Raw genomic sequence first — 18,934 nt, 5'->3', positions numbered from 1 at the left:
TTTGTCTAATAAGACATCTAATAATACATTTACCTTTTAATTAAGTGTTATCTAATTTCAGTTGATTAGTGCATGCTTAACTTTTAGGATATCTAATGATCTACAAATAGAAATGCTTATGATAAATATATTTAGGATACAGTAAGTTTAAAAGGTAAAGTGTGTAAGAATTGATGACATCTAGTGGAAAATATGAGCATAGAAATTACTTCAAATACCAAGCACAGTTGTGACTGGACAGTGGCCATCAGTGTTCAAAATTCTTCCAGACATAAAGAACTTTTTATCTGTAAGTGGATCCAGTGGCCTCTGGTGCAGCAATGCCTGCACAACAGGTAACTATTTCAAAATTGTGAATGTCTATGTCTCCTCCTATGTGCCTTTTAAAGGCATCACTTATCCCAAACGGTGCTCTAGCACCTGTCCAGCAATGCTGGTATTGTAGCTGAATGAAGCTTTTTGTACATTACAACATTGTGTGAGATACGTTCTTCAGTACCAAGCAAGTGAATTCAGCTGCATCATAATCAGTTTCAACACAGGGTTTGAATGTAGGAAGGTGATGTATGTTAGTATTTCGTTTGTTATTGCCACTAACTCTAAACTGTTGTAAATCACAACCACTCTTTTGTTTAAATTTGTCTTTGGCCTCTTGTTCTAAAATTAACAGTGCTGTAATCGTCATGACCTACATACTGTACAAGCGTGCATATAGCAGAACACAAACAGAGTGTAGACTACATGTGCACTGATGTGTGTCTTCCCCACCGCAGCACCTTGCAGCTGTCAACCCAGAGGGTGGTGAGTAAGCAGAATTTCTGCTCACACATGAGGTGCTCCTGAACTGTTTGCCATATGAGGGGGAGGGCTGGCAACCTGCTTGTGTAGCTGCACAGTGAAAAATGGCATCCAGGATGGACAACCAAGAAGAGAGAGATTGTGTGCATGCTGAAGAAACAAGCCCTGAGGCTTGGGAGCAATCTCTAACCTGGGACCTCAATAATTTATAGGCTGCTCTGCTTGTTCACAAAGCGTGACAGCTGCCACCTCACAGCTGCTGAGTACCAACAATACACTAAGCAAAACCATTGTTAATTAGGCCATGGATATGATTATAGATGATGAAATTCTCTTTATCAAAGGACAGTTACGTATTCGCTCACCCATGCACATCTCATATACAACCTAAATATTCTTCATCTGGCTGTAAAACTGCACAAATTACCAGCAGATGATCATCTCACTGAATCTGAACCATGAATGTTTGTTTTGAAGAACGTGTTTGTTTAAGGTGTAGGCTACCCTTAACATAAGCATACTGAGAACGAACATATTGACACAAATTGCTGAGTAAATAGCCTTTATACTTATAATTTGCTTATATGTTGGATGAATGACAGCAGATTTAGTTACATCTCATACAAACATTGTAAAGCTGCTGAATGTGCAATGGTTTGACTGAAGAGTGACATAACTTGTACCTACACCTTTACATCAATGAAAATTTAATCTATGGAGATATTTTTTGCATTGATAAATAAGTTATGGTCTATTTAATCTTCTAGGACAGGATGGTGCAATCATGTTCCTAAAAGAATAAATCTCTACTAGGCTGCATATCAGTCTGTGGATTATTATTATAAAAATTAGGGGTGGTTAACAAAAAGTATAGGAATGAATACCACTGTAACGATAATTTCACTGAGTATATTTCCAGTTTGGTGATGCTTTCAGATTCTAACCCATACATTTGATGTTTTTCTCAATTTTGTCTTAATGTGGAATCTATTCCTGGCATCTTTGCAAAGCCTGGCTGCTTCAGAGGTCAATGAGGCATGGAAATTCAAGGTCGTACTTGTTTAAAATAACCATTAATATCTTAAAACGTTGATGTAGGTTCACTGGGTATGTATCAACAGCTACCTTTCCCGTCTTTACAGATTTTACATGAGGTAATTATTCAGAGAGCTTTGCAATATGTTATTATAATCTGGGACAATACTCAATTATCAGCAGGCTATTGTGAAACATTGTAAGGTGAATGATTGTGTGTGTGGCGTGTGTATGCATGTGTCTGCCATCCAACCCCTTCCCCCCGCCCTGTCGCTCTTTGTCCCTCCTCTTGTCGTCGGATGAGTGCTCTCCATCAACCGCGCATCCTGCTCCAGAGAACCATCAGGATGATCTGCCGCTACGCCTACAACCTTCACTTCTCTTTCATACCCATTTAACCTTTCTTTCGGACCCTCGCCAGCCGCTCTGCTACACCCATGCTTTGCCCTCCTCCTGAGATGCGATATCATTGCACAATTTCCCGGAGAATATCTTCATCGTGCGTAGCTCCTCGCTGATAGAGAGCATGACCGATACGGGGACGGTAGCAGCAGGCGCCGTAGCCACGGCGGCGGCCGCCGGTGGTGCGACCACCTCCGGAGATGGCTCTGAGAGCTCCCGGCATCGACACCGACCACAGCAGGGAGACGCGGAGAGGCCGGACCCGGGCGCTGCCCCTCAACAAAGCTCCTCTGGAGTACTGGGTGAGTCGAGAGTGGTTGTTAGACTCCGGACGATGCGGTTTACCGTCAGAGGAGCGGACAGGTGAACGTGATGGTGGGAAAGGAGACGAGCCACGCACCATCACAGTCCTCGCGGTACAGCTCTTTTGTCTCCATGAGGGCTCCTAAAATGATCAAATTGCACACCTGTAGATTATGGCTGTAGTGCTGCATGTTCACGTGGCAGTCACTTTACCAAATCGTTTATATTATATCCTCTACGCATGAAAATGGCTCAATTAGACACATCCCAGAGGCTTTTTTTGACCTTATTGTTTTAATGTGTGGCCGATCAGACAATCTCCAGTCTTAAGGTTATTGCCACAGTGACTATTGCATTCTTATGTGTTGTTTGTTCTGCTGTGGGGCCTGTATATCATTAAGGGCTGTCAAAATATTATGATTGGCTTCTAGTTTCTTTTTTATTGAAAGGGTTTCCAGTCTGTCAGTCATTCTTGGTAAACAAACCCTTCAAAGACCCAAATATTTAAACTGTGATACTCTGCTATAGAGGACTACACTGCCATGTAATGCCAGTTTTCAGGCTACTGCATAGCCTATAAGACAGGTGCCCATATTGTTATTTTAATGAATATCAAGCCTTAAATGCCTGTTATAGTGAGTTCATGTGGTGTGCTACTCAAGACAGATAAAATATATTTAGCCGGTCTTTACCGAAAACAGACTGAACATATTTTGTGTTTACAGTCTATGTCATGAACAGTGGGCTTAATTGGGCCACATAACAGTTGTTTCTTTGCAAGATTAGTAAATTAGACTATTTTTGGATCAGACCATAATATTAGCTCCTGTAGGGAGCCTCAGCTGCCAAGCAGGGCTGTTTTCCTGCATGCAGTTTGCAGAGGCAGCCTCTGTGCTGCCTGCGAGTTCTGCTGCAGAGTGATGCAGTAGAGCTGTGGGCTGTCAGCACGAGCACTCCTTTCCACACTTGGTCGAGGTAACCTGAGCAGGCAGTGGCTGACTGATGTCATCCTCCTAAGAGGGTGCTTGAATGGGTCACAGACATGTTGGAGGGTCAGTGGAGCGAAGATTAGTTCAATTTTACAGTGACTTCATTAGCCAAAGGCAATAGTGGGGCAAAGGGAAGGACTGGGAGCGTGAACATGTGATAATAGAGGCAGAACTCTAACATTTATAAACATTTGTTCAGAGATATAAATACCTAAATAAATATATATTTGAGCTTTCAATTACAGGCAGTTTTCAATTATTTTTTATTTTGCTGATGAAATTGCAGTTAGGCCACATGTGCTTGTACAAATATAAAATTAGGGAGGGTTGGCTTGTGTTTCCTCAGAAGAATGAGCTTTCAGTGGGGTGTTTCTGTGTTTTGTGACAAAAAGCAGCACAACTACAATATATATATATTGCACTACAATATATATATATATATATATATATATGTTAAAATTCTCAAAATTGTACTCTAAGGGAAAAAGACCAAAACCTGAAGAAACAAGAGAACATGAAGTCACATAGGTCAGGCAAATACAGGAAATCAGTGCCGTGCGATCCGGATGGAATACTAAAGATCCAATCATAAAATCCTGCTTTTGTGTTGCTGAGGGTCTGGACTGCAGGCAAGTCAGTTTAGCATCCAGATAACAAACTGGATCCATCCTTTCTCTGCTTCAGGACATGGTGTCTATGATTTACTTTTCTGTAAACTGTTTCCCCCACAAATGTAGATATTTTTTCAAAAGACAATTAGTTTCAAGATTTAAGATGGTTTCCAGTTGCCTCATAAAACCTCAAAAGTTTACAATCAAATGTTTAGAGAGTGACTGTCTTGTGTCACTGAAACCTCCTGCTCCTGTTAGCTTGGATTATTAGCAAACAGTTTTGGTACTTCAGTAGGATTACCATATCACATAACTGCCCTCACACATGTCAGTATCACTTAGCCAGCCCAGCGGCAGGGCAGGCAGGATGACTTCTCCATGCAGCTGAGACTTTGGTGGCAGTCTGGAAGGATTTTCTTCTCTAGAGGCTTGCATGCTCATTGTCTCCATACCTCCTCCATATTTTCCTAATCCCTCCACAGTAGACCGCAATGACTTTGATCCTCTCAGCCATCTTCCTTTGTAGCTCAAAAACACAAGCCTGCATTTCAAGGATTAATTAAGCATCGTCCTTAGAAAATGCAACGTAAAAGTTGCACCAATTAGTCTGTGTTCCCTCGGAGACCAGCATTGATAAGATTTCTGTGTTGTAGAAATTGGGTCATGTATTTTCTGGTTGCCCAATCAGCTTGCAGAGTTGTGCATACAACTCATACGGTGAGATTCAGTCTTGCTCTGGAAAAAATGCAATGTTAATGGGTTGCAGCCAGAAATTATAAGTCTCTGCATAAATCCCCTCAAATCTAATTTAGTTTGAGTGGACCTAATTTTAATTTCTACTTTTATCCTGCATTTTATCTTCAAGTCAAGTTTAGTGAGTCTTCAGTTCAGCTTCCTTCATCTGAAAAATTGCCTCTTCATAATTGTACTTAAATTAGCACTTTGTAGCCAATTTCACAACATTTAGGAATTTGTGTTATGGACTGATTAGGTTTTAGTCCAATTTTTTTTGTTCTGCTTCACAGTATAGATCATGTCATATAAACTGAAAAAGTAAGCTGGTTTTGTGTTTTGGCTGAGTCCAAAGCTGTCCAAAGTAAAACCCTTTTCTCACTCCTGCTCCGGTCTGGACACAGTTTTTTTTTAGAAAGTGGTGGGATTTTTAAGGGTATATTTCGTACATGTAAACTTGCTTAAATCCATCCTTCATGCTTTGCATTAAAATGCTCTTTAAAGTCTGCAAAATGCATGAGGAAATTGTATTAAGCAGGGATCTGCACTTTTAGCCTGGGTATAGCTCTTGCTGCTCTCCTCTCTGCGTCTTAAGGAAGTTGAATACCTCAGCTCTGCCTCAGACAGACTTAGTCAGGTTCAGTGTCACACTGGTTTCTGTAAATACATCAGTGTGAGGTTAGTATTGAGAGGAAAAAGCATCACTCTGCACTTCGTAAAAAAAATAAAAAGCTGGTTTTCACAGCAGCAGGCAGGCCGAACCACTGGGTTGTTCCCTCCCACAGCTTCATAAATGAAGGGGCTGATGAATGATATGCAGTATGATATAATACCAGCAGCATGTTGTGCTTAATGATTCTCAGCTCAGTGCCTCTCTTTGCAACTGTGTCTTTGCCGATCTCACTACTATTCATTACATGAGCAACAGAAACATTTCCTGTTCTTCCTCTCTCCTCCTCTCCTGTAAAAGCTGAGATGTACATTAGCTGCATTAGGAGTCAAGGAAAATGGCCTCTTTGTGGGATGACCTTGCAGCTGGTCATATTTTAGCTTTATTAGTCTCATTTGAGGGGTCAAACACACAACAGGTAGATTACTTTCGTTACTTTGGTGAGGCATTGAATTAAACAGATTATCACATTAACTAGATAAATAACTAGCTACTGTTTTACTGTGATGAGACTGCATATTTATTACTAACAGTCTGCCTTCAAAATGAGACCATTAAAGCAGAGATGGTGCCTGTTAGATGATGGTAAACAGTGCTGCAGTAACAATGGCGCAGCAATCGTTTTCATTAATCGTCTGTTGATGACATTAGATGTGTGTTTTGAGCATCCAGGGTCTGTTTGTGGGTATGGCAGTGCTTGCTTATCTGCATCAAACTTATGATTCTGTTACCAGAAACACGAGACTTGGATAAATATTATTTGGTATCAGTGCCAGTCGGACCTTTCTAGGCAGTCTTTCTATGATCTGACTATTGTCTTCATCTCTGTCAAAGTTCAGTGTTTCTGCTCTCGGTTACAGCTGTTTACTCACAGTGGGCTGTCACCTCTATTTATTTATTTTTGGGTCAACAACAATCTTCAGCTGGAAATCCTCACAGGGAGCTTTTCCAGATTTTCACTTTGTTAAAAAGAGGTTAGTGGTACTTGTAGTTTGCAGCTGGCAACAGTAAATTAACTGTGTCACCTACAACCTCTGTGAATCCAACTGATGAGGGTGAGCCTGTAACCTCACTCAGAACCAATGAAGTGCTCTACCCTGCCGCACTATCCTACCGCGGGCTGGATTTATAGGTACATCTGTCAATCTGTGCTACCTGTCAGAACAAAATACTGTACACATTTATCATACAATTCAGTGTTGAAAAAAAAATTAGTTAGTAGTCTAAATATGTGGATTAAAGATCTTTACACTAACTGAAGATCAGTAGGTACAGTCTTAAGAAATAACACCACAGGTGTTTAAAATACAACTGCAAATAGATTCATGAAGGTAGAATGCCACAACAGTATATTTTGATTAATGTTTTTATTATTAGGCTTTATAATAATGAAGTTTAAATATAGGCCTACAATTTCTATGAAAATACATAAAAATAAAAGTTATTATTTATTTTTACAGGCATGTACAGCTGGTAAATATGGACTTGAGGATTTCTGGGCGTGTGCTCACCCCACCCTGAAATGATGTTTCTGTTATATGTGCGGAAGGCATAGGTAGGATGTCTTGATGGGTAGGATGAAATGTTAGAACACCAGTCAGGGCAAACTAAGTAGCTGGCTAGGGCCAGTCACACAGGCCCTCATAATAATAATAATAATAATAATAATAATAATAATAATAATAATAATAATAATAATAAAGTCAAAATGGTAATATACACAAAATTGATTTTATACGTATTATATAATGGTTGTGTGCCAACCATGAAAATGACATTGTTTGCACATAAATAATAATACTTGTTTATTTAATTCCTACTGTGGGCTATTGACTGTTGTAGAGTGAATTTGATTAGTACAAGTCAGCTAAGTTTTAAGCTGTTTTGTAGCAGAAGACTGCATCTTTTGTACACCTTTGTATTTCTTTTCCAAATTTTAAACACAAAAGTAACTAAACTGGTTAACTCGTGTCACTTAACGTTTATTATATACGTTATATTTTATGCTCATTCTGAAGTTGCACATGAGAAATAATTGATGGAAACCAAATTGTTAAAAGAAAAAGTTTTGAAGTTCAGAGGTAGCAAAGATTTTTATTACTAATCACATAAACAATCACCCATTTCTGCTTCTAGAAAGTAAATATGGTCAATATTGGCTAACTCGAAAGAATAATTATATTGAACCCAATTAAAAAATATCTGAACATTTTTCACTTGTTTATTTTTAACACGATCAGTTTTGTTTATTTTCTCCTCTTGTTCTAGATTTTCTTTCTTGTTGGCAACAACTGTGCTGTCCATTAAAGCCATACAAGCACATTTTTCTGATGGCACAATCATGCAAAGTTTATTTGCTTCCAACCAGTTAATGTAGATGTGTCTGACATGCTTGAACAACATTTCAAGGGGGCTGGTTTTTAAAGATTTTTCTAAGCAGTGTCTGATGAGACACCTATTAGTACAGATTTCTGTCGTTTCATTGATAAAAACAAATTGAGAAAGTAGATTTTTGAAGCAGAACACAAAATGAGATACTACACAGAAGTCATAATAACCAGATCTGAGCTCAATGTGCCTCTTTGTTACTCAAGTCTTGCTGGCTTAATTTTACAAATACACAATTGGCCCTGGATACAAATTACACTACCTGCTTTGTTCTATGAGTCATCCACAAGAAACTGCATGCTTTTGTAACTGCAGCAGTACAGATGTCTGTATATAGTCGTTCGATATGCAGATGTGTTTTTGGAAGTTCCAACTTGCCTGAGTTGTGATCTGTCTTGCCAGTGGTGATTCAGCTGCCCTAGATATCCAGGTTTTTAATGGCTTAATCATATCACCCATAATGCCTTTTTGCCTCCAGCCAACCAGCCTCTAAATTGTTATTCATGCCCTTTAGAAGTTTACACATTTCCATTTATATCCATGAAGATTATCAAGCACTGTGGAGAAAATAAAAATCCACGCCCCAAAGCTTAAAGTATTTCAAAAGACAGAAAGAAGATTTGCTGGTTTTGCCCATCTTTTGCTTTCATAGCATGTCACAGAGACCTTATCAGCGAGTCTAGGCTTTCTTTTCTGTGATCAAAGCACAGTCAGCGACCAGCCTTCTTCTTTACCACTTACATTGCCTTAGTGGAAGAAAAAAAGTAGGATTGAAGTGAGTTTGGGCTCCCTGCCTTTTACCCTCTGTCCCTGCACTGACAAGGCTTGGGCTTGATTTTTCTTAGTTGCTAAGCACAGTACAATGGCCATGGAGAAGAATGCTGTTTTTAGCCTTGGTCATAGGGAATTGCTCCACATTAACTGCTCTGCCATCCTGAAACCCCCCCCCCCCAAAACTGCTAAGTGTTACCTATGAGGGAGCAAGGCCGGCTTTACGCAGGGGCAAGAGGGGGCAGTGCCCCCTCAAACAAACATTCTGCCCCCTCAATCAAATGCGCCGAAATGGGCAAATCTCTCCAAACGCTCTCTCCCCTCTGTACTGAACTCTGTGTGTCGGAGCTTCACAGGATCCATTGTACTGTCTTCAACAAGTCCTTCCCACCACCACAGAAAACAACCAATCAGTGTTTAGTATGCAAATGAGTTGACATACAGCCTGATCTTGCGGTGTCATATTTCTCCCCCTCGTAGAGAGAGCGGCTGCTGAGCTCCAGCGGTAAAACTTATAGAGTAAAGCTCTGTTAAATGTGTTGTAGCGATACTGAATAAATACTTATAATAACAGACGTATTTATTGCATCTATTCTGTCAACTGGGGTTTGTTTCTGTTCTATTTAAACGTGTCTACGCCTGTTAGTAGGAGCAGTGATCAATCACGCACAGGCCATAGATGTGACTGCCTCCTCGGTACTAGACTGAGGGAAAACGAGCTGCGCATATGAGACCCCTCAAGCTCCGCCCAGCCTTTAGTTCAGCATGCTAGTTTGAAGAAAAAAATAACAGAAAGTTTCACTCTACATTCCCGCTGCTTTCAGCAGTTCAGCTCAGAGCTTCATGTATGCCTTGTTGGTTCTTAAAATTTTGATGAAGGATCATTTAGTTTTTACTCATTTTCATTTATTATTATCATTATTTCCCCCTGAAGGTTCACTGCCTTATTTTGGTAGGGGGTTTAATTTTTTGCTCTGTTATTGTTGTGCTTGATAGTTATGATTCTTTAATCATTATGGTCTATATACAGACAGAAACAAACACACAGATAGTTGAGTTTATTGTTATTAGTTTCAAATTTATTCAAAATGCTTAGACATCTAATGGCTGTCCAATAGGGCAATTGTTATTTTGTTGGTTGTTAAAGCTTTGATAATGGATCATTCTTTTCTTTTTTCTTACTTCATTTTGTTATTGATATTTTCTGTTCCCCCACTGAGGGATTGCCACCTTATTGTGGTCAGGGGGTTTGCGTGCCTCAGTGACTCTAAGAGCTATACCAGCAGGAGCTTTGGTTTCAGGTGGGACACCCAAGCTGGACAGGTCTTAGAGTAGAGGCCTGACAAAGTGCAATCCATTTCTTTGAAGTTGGACTCCACTAACAGCACAGTTCCGTTAAAGAAACACTTAAAAAACAACAACAAGAAAATGCTGAAGTATGTACTCATAATGCCCCCTTCAAATTTATGCCTGCCCCCTCATGTATGCATTCCTAGAACCGGCCCTGTGAGGGAGTAACAATTTTTCTTCTGCAGCTCATAATTTACTATATTGTCCATGTCACTATAGAGACAGCCAGTAAGAAGGACAGCGGGTCTGTAATGTAGGATTTTGTCCTTTATCATCTATGTGTTCTCATAATATCCTCTTGCAACTTATTACAGTTGGCCTCAATCAATCCTCACCATCTTCTCCTTTTGACCCTCTGTAATGGCTGAATTTCAAACTTGAACCTCAGTAAAAAGCAGCATTATCTGTTTGATGGCAGGTTTGGGCTTCCTGTTACCATGACTGAATATTTGAGCACTGCTCTGTTACTTTTCTCTTTCTAATTAGCTGGTTTTCACCCTCATTGTCTGTCATATTTTTTTTCTTCCTTTTTTGGGTAATGTTGTAAACTCAGGGTAGTGTTTTACTGCATATGAGGAAGCAAAATCTGCTCTCGTCATCCTCCACCATTTGTCACAAACTTAGAGAAATGGCTTATTTGTGGTGGGGAGAAAAACAACACTTTCAGATTTTCTATAAACGTAAAGCCCGCAGCTGCAGATGATGGATAAAAGCTTGACTGTGTGTGCTTCTCTGAGATTCCACCTTCGTAAATACTTGAATCTTCCCTTTTCAGACCCTCCATTTAGATGAGTTTTTCTTGTTGATGTACATAATAGATGCAGCAGAACCCCCCCCCCCCCCCCCCCCAAGTATTCATTTTTGTCCTTCTAAGACATGTGTCACCAGGACATTGCACTATTTTTATAGATTTGTCCTTGTTTCTGATGCCACAGCCATTAACCTTCAAAAAACCCTCCATGGAGCCAAAGGTCAGCCACATCATTAATGTTAAGAAAACACTTTGAGGTGTTGCATCAAGGATCAATAATGCATAAAATCTATAAATGCATCCAAATTCAAGAAAAATCATTCAATAAAAGCAAATGAAAAGTCATTTACATTTTAATAGCCACAGAAAGTTGATCTCAAATAAGAACAATACAATACATGAAATTAGAAAGTGATGAAAGATTTGAGAAGACCGCATCTTTTTCTTAAGTGAAAGAAATCATCTTGCTCTGCACTGAAACTACTTGATGTCTACATTTAAAGCATAACTCAATCCACAGCTTCTTAAATGTTAGCTTAATGAATTTGTTCTGTTTGGAAAGTTGGAGCGGTTTGCAATTTAAAGTGAAGGTTTAGAGTTGAAATTTTGGCTGTGTGGTATCAGTAGGACTTTCTTAGTAGTCGGGTTAAAGTGATTAGAGTGTGTAACTGCTAATGATTAAATTAGTTATGAGTTTTCAGTCCTTATACACTGCCTGTCCAAAGGAAAAAAAAAGTCATCTCCTGGATTTAACTAAGCAAATAAGTACGAGCCACCTGTTGGGTAATTTTTGCATTGGCGATGATCTTTCAGCTGCAGCAAGTTATTTAACCCAAAATGATGCAACGGGTAGCTTCTCATTTCTTAAACAACCATGATGACAAACACATCCTGTGGTCGTGGAAAAAAAATTAGTAAGAAGAGTCAAATCATTGGCATGTATCAAGCAGAGAAATCATCTAAGGAGATGCAGAAACAGTGGGTTAAGAACTGCCCAATACATTATTTAAAAATCCTGAGTAATGGTGATTGGTGATCACGTCAATGTTTGATGAAATCAAATTCGACAAAAAACAGCAGTAGAACTCAGGGCAATGATTAATAGTGAAAGAAAGAGCATTTCCACATGCACAATGTGAAGGAAACTCAAGGGATTGGGACTGAACAGCTGTGTAGCCATAAGAAAACCACTTATCAGTGAGTTTTAAAGACTTCAATTTCAAGAAAGCATAAAAGCTGGAATGTGGAAAAATGGAAGAAGGTCATGTGGTCTGATGAGTCCAGATTTTCCCTGTTCCAGAGTGATGGGAGCATCAGGGTAAGAAGAGAGACAGATGAAGTGATGCAGCCATCATGCCTAGTGCCTACTGTACAAGCCTGTGGGGGCAGTCTATGATCTGGGGTTGCTGCATTTGAGCATGCAAAATGAGGTCAGCTGACTTCACAGGTTATTCTATCACCGGATATTTTCTTCCCTGATGGCACAGCCATATTCCAAGATGACTATGCCAGGATTCATCGGGCTCAGATTGTGAATTAGTGGTTCAGTGAACATGAGACATCATTTTCACACATGGATTAGCCACCAGAGTCCAGACTTAAACCCCATTTAAAATCTTTGGGATGTGCTGGAGAAGGCTTGGCGCAGTGGTCGGACTCAACCATCATCAATACCAGATCTTGGTGAAAACCTAATGCAACACTGGAGGGAAATAAATCTTGTGACACTGCAGAAGCTTATTGAAACAATGCTACAGAGAATGCTGCTGTAATCAAAGAGGTGGTCCAATGAAATCTTAGTGTGCAACCTTTTTTTTTGGTGGCGACTTTGTTTTTGGCCAGGCAGTGTATTTTTGTCCCTTATGGTCCTGCCTTTAGTATGAATTTAAATGTGGTGAAAGTCTGTCAAAGGCTCTGGAAGAACATTATGTTCCAATTCAAATAAATGAGTCGTTGTTGATGGATTAAAAACGGAAAACTGTAAGCCTTTATTTGAATTTCTTTTAATTTTTACTTGTTTTTTTAGATTTCTATTCTGCTCATCATTAACTAAAACTGTCTGTTCTTTCTATATGCCTGTATATAATGTCTTGACTTAGCTTTGTCATGTGGTCAGAAAATCTTGATTTCTGTCTGCTTCAGATTTTAAACTCTGGTAGAATAAACTGTTACCACATCTGTATCGCCCATATTAGCATTTGAGAAATAAAAATCTAAATAGTTTCTCTTTTCTGTTCTTCAGTGTTTATTGGAAAATTGGGGTCAACCAGCTGATCTTTGTCTGCAGGACCTTTGAGTCTTATTGTTCCTTTTTTAACTGAGGAGGATTTAACAGTTTCACAATGTGGTAACTTTGAAAAACAGGAAAAACTGGCTGCTCTTGTGAGGATGAATTTGAATTAGGTCTCATATTGAGCAGTAATACCACATTTCAGTATGGCATCTAATCTTATTCTTTTGCTCAAAAGGCCACTCATTTTTAATCACTTTTCAGTTTTCTTACATGTATTAATGTTATAATGCTTAATAACATTCCCCTGCAGAAACTGCAGAGCTAAAACAAATCAGGATTAACTGTGCATAGATCTTCCACGTTCCCCTTTTTGAGAGTCTGAAGAAATCAAAGCCCACTAAGTCGTTAATGAAATCTTCCTCTGCTTATCATTAAGTGGGAAAGGAAATGGGAAGAATGATGCAGTAATGCAAAATTATCAGTGGTTTTTTAAAGTATTGATCTGTGCTGGAGCCTCCTTCCCATCTTTCCTGTCCAGGAATAGAATACATCATACAGATCAGTTAGTGAGCCATCAGACTGACTCACTGCTGCTGTAACTTTTCTCAAAATGCACCTATCATCCCACTGCATTACTCCAGTACCAGAAGAATTTCTGATATGACTTTGCCTAATTCCTAGTTCTTACTGTTCTGTATCAGAATCTCTGATTGTTACTTTTATTAGACCCTTGAAAACAAGAAAGACATTTCTTTCTAATTTTTCCTTTGACTGGCTTTCACTAAAGAGATTGATTTGACTTTTGTGCAGTCATGAAGATGTAACAGGCCTGCACCAGTTGCTAATGTTCTCTGTTAATGCTCCTAAAAGATGTATGAGTCTGTTTTCTATGGACGCCTGAGTAGTTTCTTCGTCTGTGTGACCTTCTGCTCATTTTGACTTAGAGAAATGTTTGTCATTTGTACAGTGGTGCAGGGGGTGGTCTCATTTCCTTTCTAATATCTCTCTTTCACTCAGGCTGAAAGTAAAACAAAACATCTCAAACGATCCAGATTTGATTTGTGGTTGTTTTGTGTCTCAAACTGGGTGCATTGCAGAGTCTTTTCCTGTTTTGCTGCCTCTTCGTCATTTTGCATCAATTCATTTGTCAGTACAAAGTAGTCTTTTTTTGTGTTATTTTGGGATTGTTTGCATTTAATTTAGTTTCTTTTGTGTCCCATTGTTGCATTTCTAGCTATTATGTGTCTGAGATGTTATGTTGCATCATCTTTTTGCTCTATTGCATCTACAAATATCTTTTTCTCATTTATTTTGCAACCTTTTTGGTTATGTTTAATCTCTTGGTAGCCATTCTGTTTCTCATTGTGGTTATTTTATATATCTTTATGGTTGTGTTGTGTCTGCTTGTAGTCGTTTTGCATTTTTTCTACAGATGAAAGCAGGTGGTACTGATTCTTTCAGTCCCAGGGCTCCTGAGTCTTTGGATCCATGGGCCCAATGAAGCTGCAGGCAGTAGTTGGTTTTGCTTTGTTTAGGGACTGGATGGAGCAGAGAACATCTAGTTTTGTTCTTAGCAAAGGTAATAGAATCCATATAGCAACAACTCCAAAGCAAGCTTTAGTAACCTACATCTAACATAACAACTCCAGGCTAAAAGTTATTTGTCTAGTCTTCGATGCATCAGTGCTGCTGGCTCCTGTTTCATGTTTACTATTTTACCTTCTGCTTGACATAAAATCGACTTCATCACAATATTTTAAATCATGTTTTATCAGAACTAACCAACCTGTAAACCCATGTAAAATATGTCACTGAAGTGACTCTTACTATTTTCATGTGCCTGCATTGTTCAATCCGGAGTGTAATTTGTGTCCTTTTGTTCTGTGATAATCACAAAACCTTTATTTGACATTGGCAGTTGCCCACTGCTCAACAAGGAGGTCTGTTTGCTCCACAAAGGCTGCTATTCATTTCTCTATATTCATCTACACCATTCCCTCATTCATCATTCATAATCCTCCCCTTCCCATGACAATGTTCAATTCAGCCAGTTAGATAACTAGTCTGTAGTCGTGTGAAGGGGTACTCTGCACTAATAGGGTGTGAAAACTGTCTGCTTTTCACCATTATTGCCTGACTGAATTGCTCATGACATTATTTTCCTCATTTAACCCCAGCTTCATAACACAGACAGCTCAATCTGCCCTTCTTTGCCTTTTTTTTTTTTTTTTTTTTACTGAGGTGGCTCACTCAAATTTACCACCTAACCTAGAATGAACCACCAATTAGCCTACTTGGCAGAAGGAAGAACAGTGAGAAGTGAAGGAGGCAGATATTGTGAGGCTAAGTGGGAGCAGAGATAAAAAGTGGTGCAACGGAGAGAAAGAAAATGGGATGGGGGGAAAAGTGATACTTAAACTATTCTGCTGTGTGAGCGTTATAGCTCTTCTCTTCCTACATGTTCTTGCTTCGACCTCTTGGCTCTCAGCCAAGGGCGCCTCCAGTGTCGCATGCAATCATTGTTATTTTGAAGCCAAGGACGAGTCGCTATTATCCTCCTTGCCACTGTTAATGAGGAAACCAGAGTCCTGACATCCAAGAACATTGACATCTTCATCCTATTTATCACAAAGGTGTAACAGACACCTCCCATCTTTCTATCATCCAAAAAAAAATCTTTCCTCAACTTCATTAACTCCAGACTCTGAATGAACAACTTTGGAAATAGTCTGATTTCCAACTCCATCAGCAGCTTCATATTTTTAGTTTGGAGTAGAATTTCTGGGCAACTGTTGGTGACAGACCATGAAATTTAGACACTCGTGGTGTCTCTGGACAAAATGATACGATTTTTTTAGGACCAAATTTTTTGCTGTGGCAACGTTCACACTGCAGGAAATCTAAACTTTTTTGTAAATATGTGACCCATATCTGACTTTTTATGACCCGGGCCAATTTCATATATGGTACTAAATTGGATACACAGGCTATCTGATGTTTTTCAAAGGAGAGATGTGGAAAGTGTGTAAAGTTAAAATGGAAACGACAGAGGAAACAATATTATTGCATTCTTTTAATTGGCTTTGATTGCTCAACAGATTCAAACATGCCAGCATGTGGAGCAAAAATATTTACCTCACATTACCTACCTTACAACGCGCTGCATGTGAGCTCATGTCCTCTGCACATGTAAGTCACTTCAGAGACATAAACTGTCTGAAGTCGGTCTCATTTAAATTATATGGTGAATAACCATGCAAAAAAAATCAGTTCTCAGCCAAATATGTCTGGTGTTTTCCTATTTTCAGTTATTCCTGTTTTCTTACTGTTTAGTTCTATGTATACAGTGGTGAGGAATTACTCTTGAGGCAGCCTGGCTGAGTTTGAAGGCAGGAGAGATGGGAGAGAAAGAGTTGGCGAGACAGAAGGGCTGATTGATTTTGCCCAGAAGGGGGCAAAGAGAGAGGATTTGGAAGAAAAACAGAAACAGAGATGATAGTGGAAGAAGACATAAAGTAGAAAGAGAGACTGAGAGTTGTGTTGTTGAGGAGAGGGACAGGCTGAAATTAAAGAAACCTGGGAGAAATAGGAGGACTGCTCTGCTGCACATTTTCTTAAAAAACACATCTGCATGTAGAGCAGCTATTGAAAAGAGGAATGTAGTGTGGAATCGGTTTGTGTTTGTGGATTTGATATCTATGTAAATGTATTCAGGATGTCTGTGTACGTTGTATTGCGGGGGTACATCGAGGTGATATGTAGCAAGCAATAAAGTGAGTCAGTGCTTGAGAGTTGGAGAAAGCATGGGGGAGGGAAAAGGAGAAGGACGGTTATTGTTTGCATTTCTTTTCTGTGGTCATGCAAGCAGCAGTTACAGAATACACGGCTTGATTCACATCACCTACACAGGTGGAACAGTCTCATGTTTTATTTATATTTCTGCTGCACAAAAAGATTTCATACGTCAGTATGAAACTGTTGCCACAGTTTTAAAGTAACTCTGTATGTGGTTGGGTCTGGGTGTCTGTATGTGTTTGCCTCTGGGTTGTGTTTGTTTGAAAGAGGTTTGAAAGTCTGGATATAAGCAGTGGGATCCAGTTTGGCTGTGTGCGGACTTGTCTGTACAGGAGGGCGACAGACACAGTTGAGGCATGACTATGATCACATTAAAGGAAATTGTGAGGTGTTAGAACCTGATTATGCTCTCTGTCCTACTTACTGATGTAATCATTCTACTGTAATAGGGTCATTTGTTTGAATTACATGCTAAGAAGATGTGACAATGGAATACATTTTCTGCTTCTCTCAATCTTTGCTATCCTCCCCAAGCTTCTGCTATGAGTTCGGTCAGTCTCTCTGCTTGTGTTACATAATCAATGTGCCTTTTGTAAATACTTTAACCAAAAGAAAGTACTCTGCTGTGCAAATGCCGCTCCATCCCCATAAGCTTCACAGATATACACCCTTTTACCAGGCATCTTTAGCAAAACGCATTCTGTCCTCCTCTAAACGAGAGCCCCCTGTTCAGCAGGCAGCATGAGATACATGCAGTACAGAAGATCTTTGCACACACAAGGATACTCCAAATCTAACATGAAACATACCAAAATGATGAGGAGAAACTCAGCTGAAAGACTCTACCAACCTCTGCCACCTAAATAAAACACTATTTAAACCACAAGAAATAATATTGGAATGGAACAAAAATGTAAAAACATCACTGTCCACTTTAGAGCTTCTGCTAATTTTTCCACTTCAAGCAAACCACACAGTGTCAAATGAAAGCAGAGACTCTTCTGATTAAAGATGTCTATAGAATCACTGTGAGACAAAAACTCTAAGCTAGCAGCCAAAGTATAGCAAAAAAACATCTCTAAGTCATAAATCATGTCTTACTTTTAGCCTAAAAAAACTGCTAATGTGTTCTCCTATGTCTGGTTCTGGGATTTTATATGAAGATGAAGAGGTTTTACAGCGAAGTATTAATTCTTTCTGATTCTGATATAGTATCTTGGCGTTCACTTCTTTCTGGATCATCGTGGTGTCTTTAAGGTGACTTTGGGGGCTATCCCTCGATTCTGGACTCTGACCATGGATAGACGTGTCAGCTGATAGGTTCCTTAGATATTTACCTGCATAACACAGCTATCAAAACATTTGTAAAACTACTCAGGTTCCTCTTTTTAGCTTTTTACTTTTGCACAAATACACACCAGTCATTAATAATTCCTAAATAAATTGGGCTACTAGCCTCAGGGTTTCTAAAGTAATGTAGTTCTCATTTCAAAGGAGAGAGCTACTTACATCTTCTAGTGTGTTCCAGGTAAATGTATTCTGTCACAGTAACACATATCTTGATTTTGACACTTCAGTAGTAATCTCAGCTTTCTTTTGAGACCAAGATTTTACGTACAGCCCTATATATATTTAATTTATTTCCAGTGTGTCATTTTGGACAGGAGGCAGAAAAAATAGGCCTCGTCAAGAAGAGGCTATTCTAGAGTTGCCCTTGAAAGTATGAATCTTCAGTGTCACATCAGTAAAGTAAATCTACTTTATATTTCGGAAAGAGGATTCATTAAATCTACTGAATGTCAAGTACATATGTGTGAAGATTCTGCAGTAATCAGCAGTACAAACTTTTTGGTTATTGTTATCCGAAGTTGACATGAGTTTAATAAAAATTCTACTTAATAATTTACCAAATTTCTTGTTTCTTTTTTTTTTATTATTATTTATTTATTTTTTTTTAGCTTTTTCTTTTATTAAGTTGAAAAATAAACTAACTAAACTAAACCTACATGCATATTTTCTCTAATGAGTGTCTTGTAAATCTGTAAATGCACATGTAGGACGGGGATTCAGCAAACTTATTGTTGACGCGTTGTTAACGGTTTTTCA

At 39.0% G+C, this 18,934-nt stretch overlaps 1 protein-coding gene and 1 long non-coding RNA gene across 3 annotated transcripts in view; one reads left to right on the top strand and one right to left on the bottom strand.

Annotated features, from left to right (window-relative positions):
• The first annotated feature begins 2,128 nt into the window (after positions 1–2,128).
• ano8b (anoctamin 8b) overlaps positions 2,129–18,934 on the top strand; it is a 40,222-nt gene continuing 23,416 nt past the window's right edge. For both annotated transcript variants that reach the window (XM_042006011.1, XM_042006009.1), the window contains exon 1: positions 2,129–2,537. In XM_042006011.1, the coding sequence (XP_041861945.1) occupies positions 2,360–2,537 (178 nt within the window). In that variant the 5' untranslated portion in view covers positions 2,129–2,359. The remainder of the gene's footprint in view (positions 2,538–18,934) is intronic.
• On the bottom strand, positions 8,065–18,436 carry LOC121652899. Its single transcript, XR_006012704.1, has 3 exons — positions 18,334–18,436; positions 16,657–16,660; positions 8,065–8,077 (listed from the first exon to the last, which is right to left on the bottom strand). It is a non-coding gene; the product is annotated as an uncharacterized LOC121652899 (long non-coding RNA).

Source organism: Melanotaenia boesemani, chromosome 14, assembly GCF_017639745.1.
Source record: "Melanotaenia boesemani isolate fMelBoe1 chromosome 14, fMelBoe1.pri, whole genome shotgun sequence".
Classification (NCBI taxonomy): domain Eukaryota; kingdom Metazoa; phylum Chordata; class Actinopteri; order Atheriniformes; family Melanotaeniidae; genus Melanotaenia; species Melanotaenia boesemani.
This window is presented reverse-complemented; position numbering and strand designations above follow the sequence as displayed.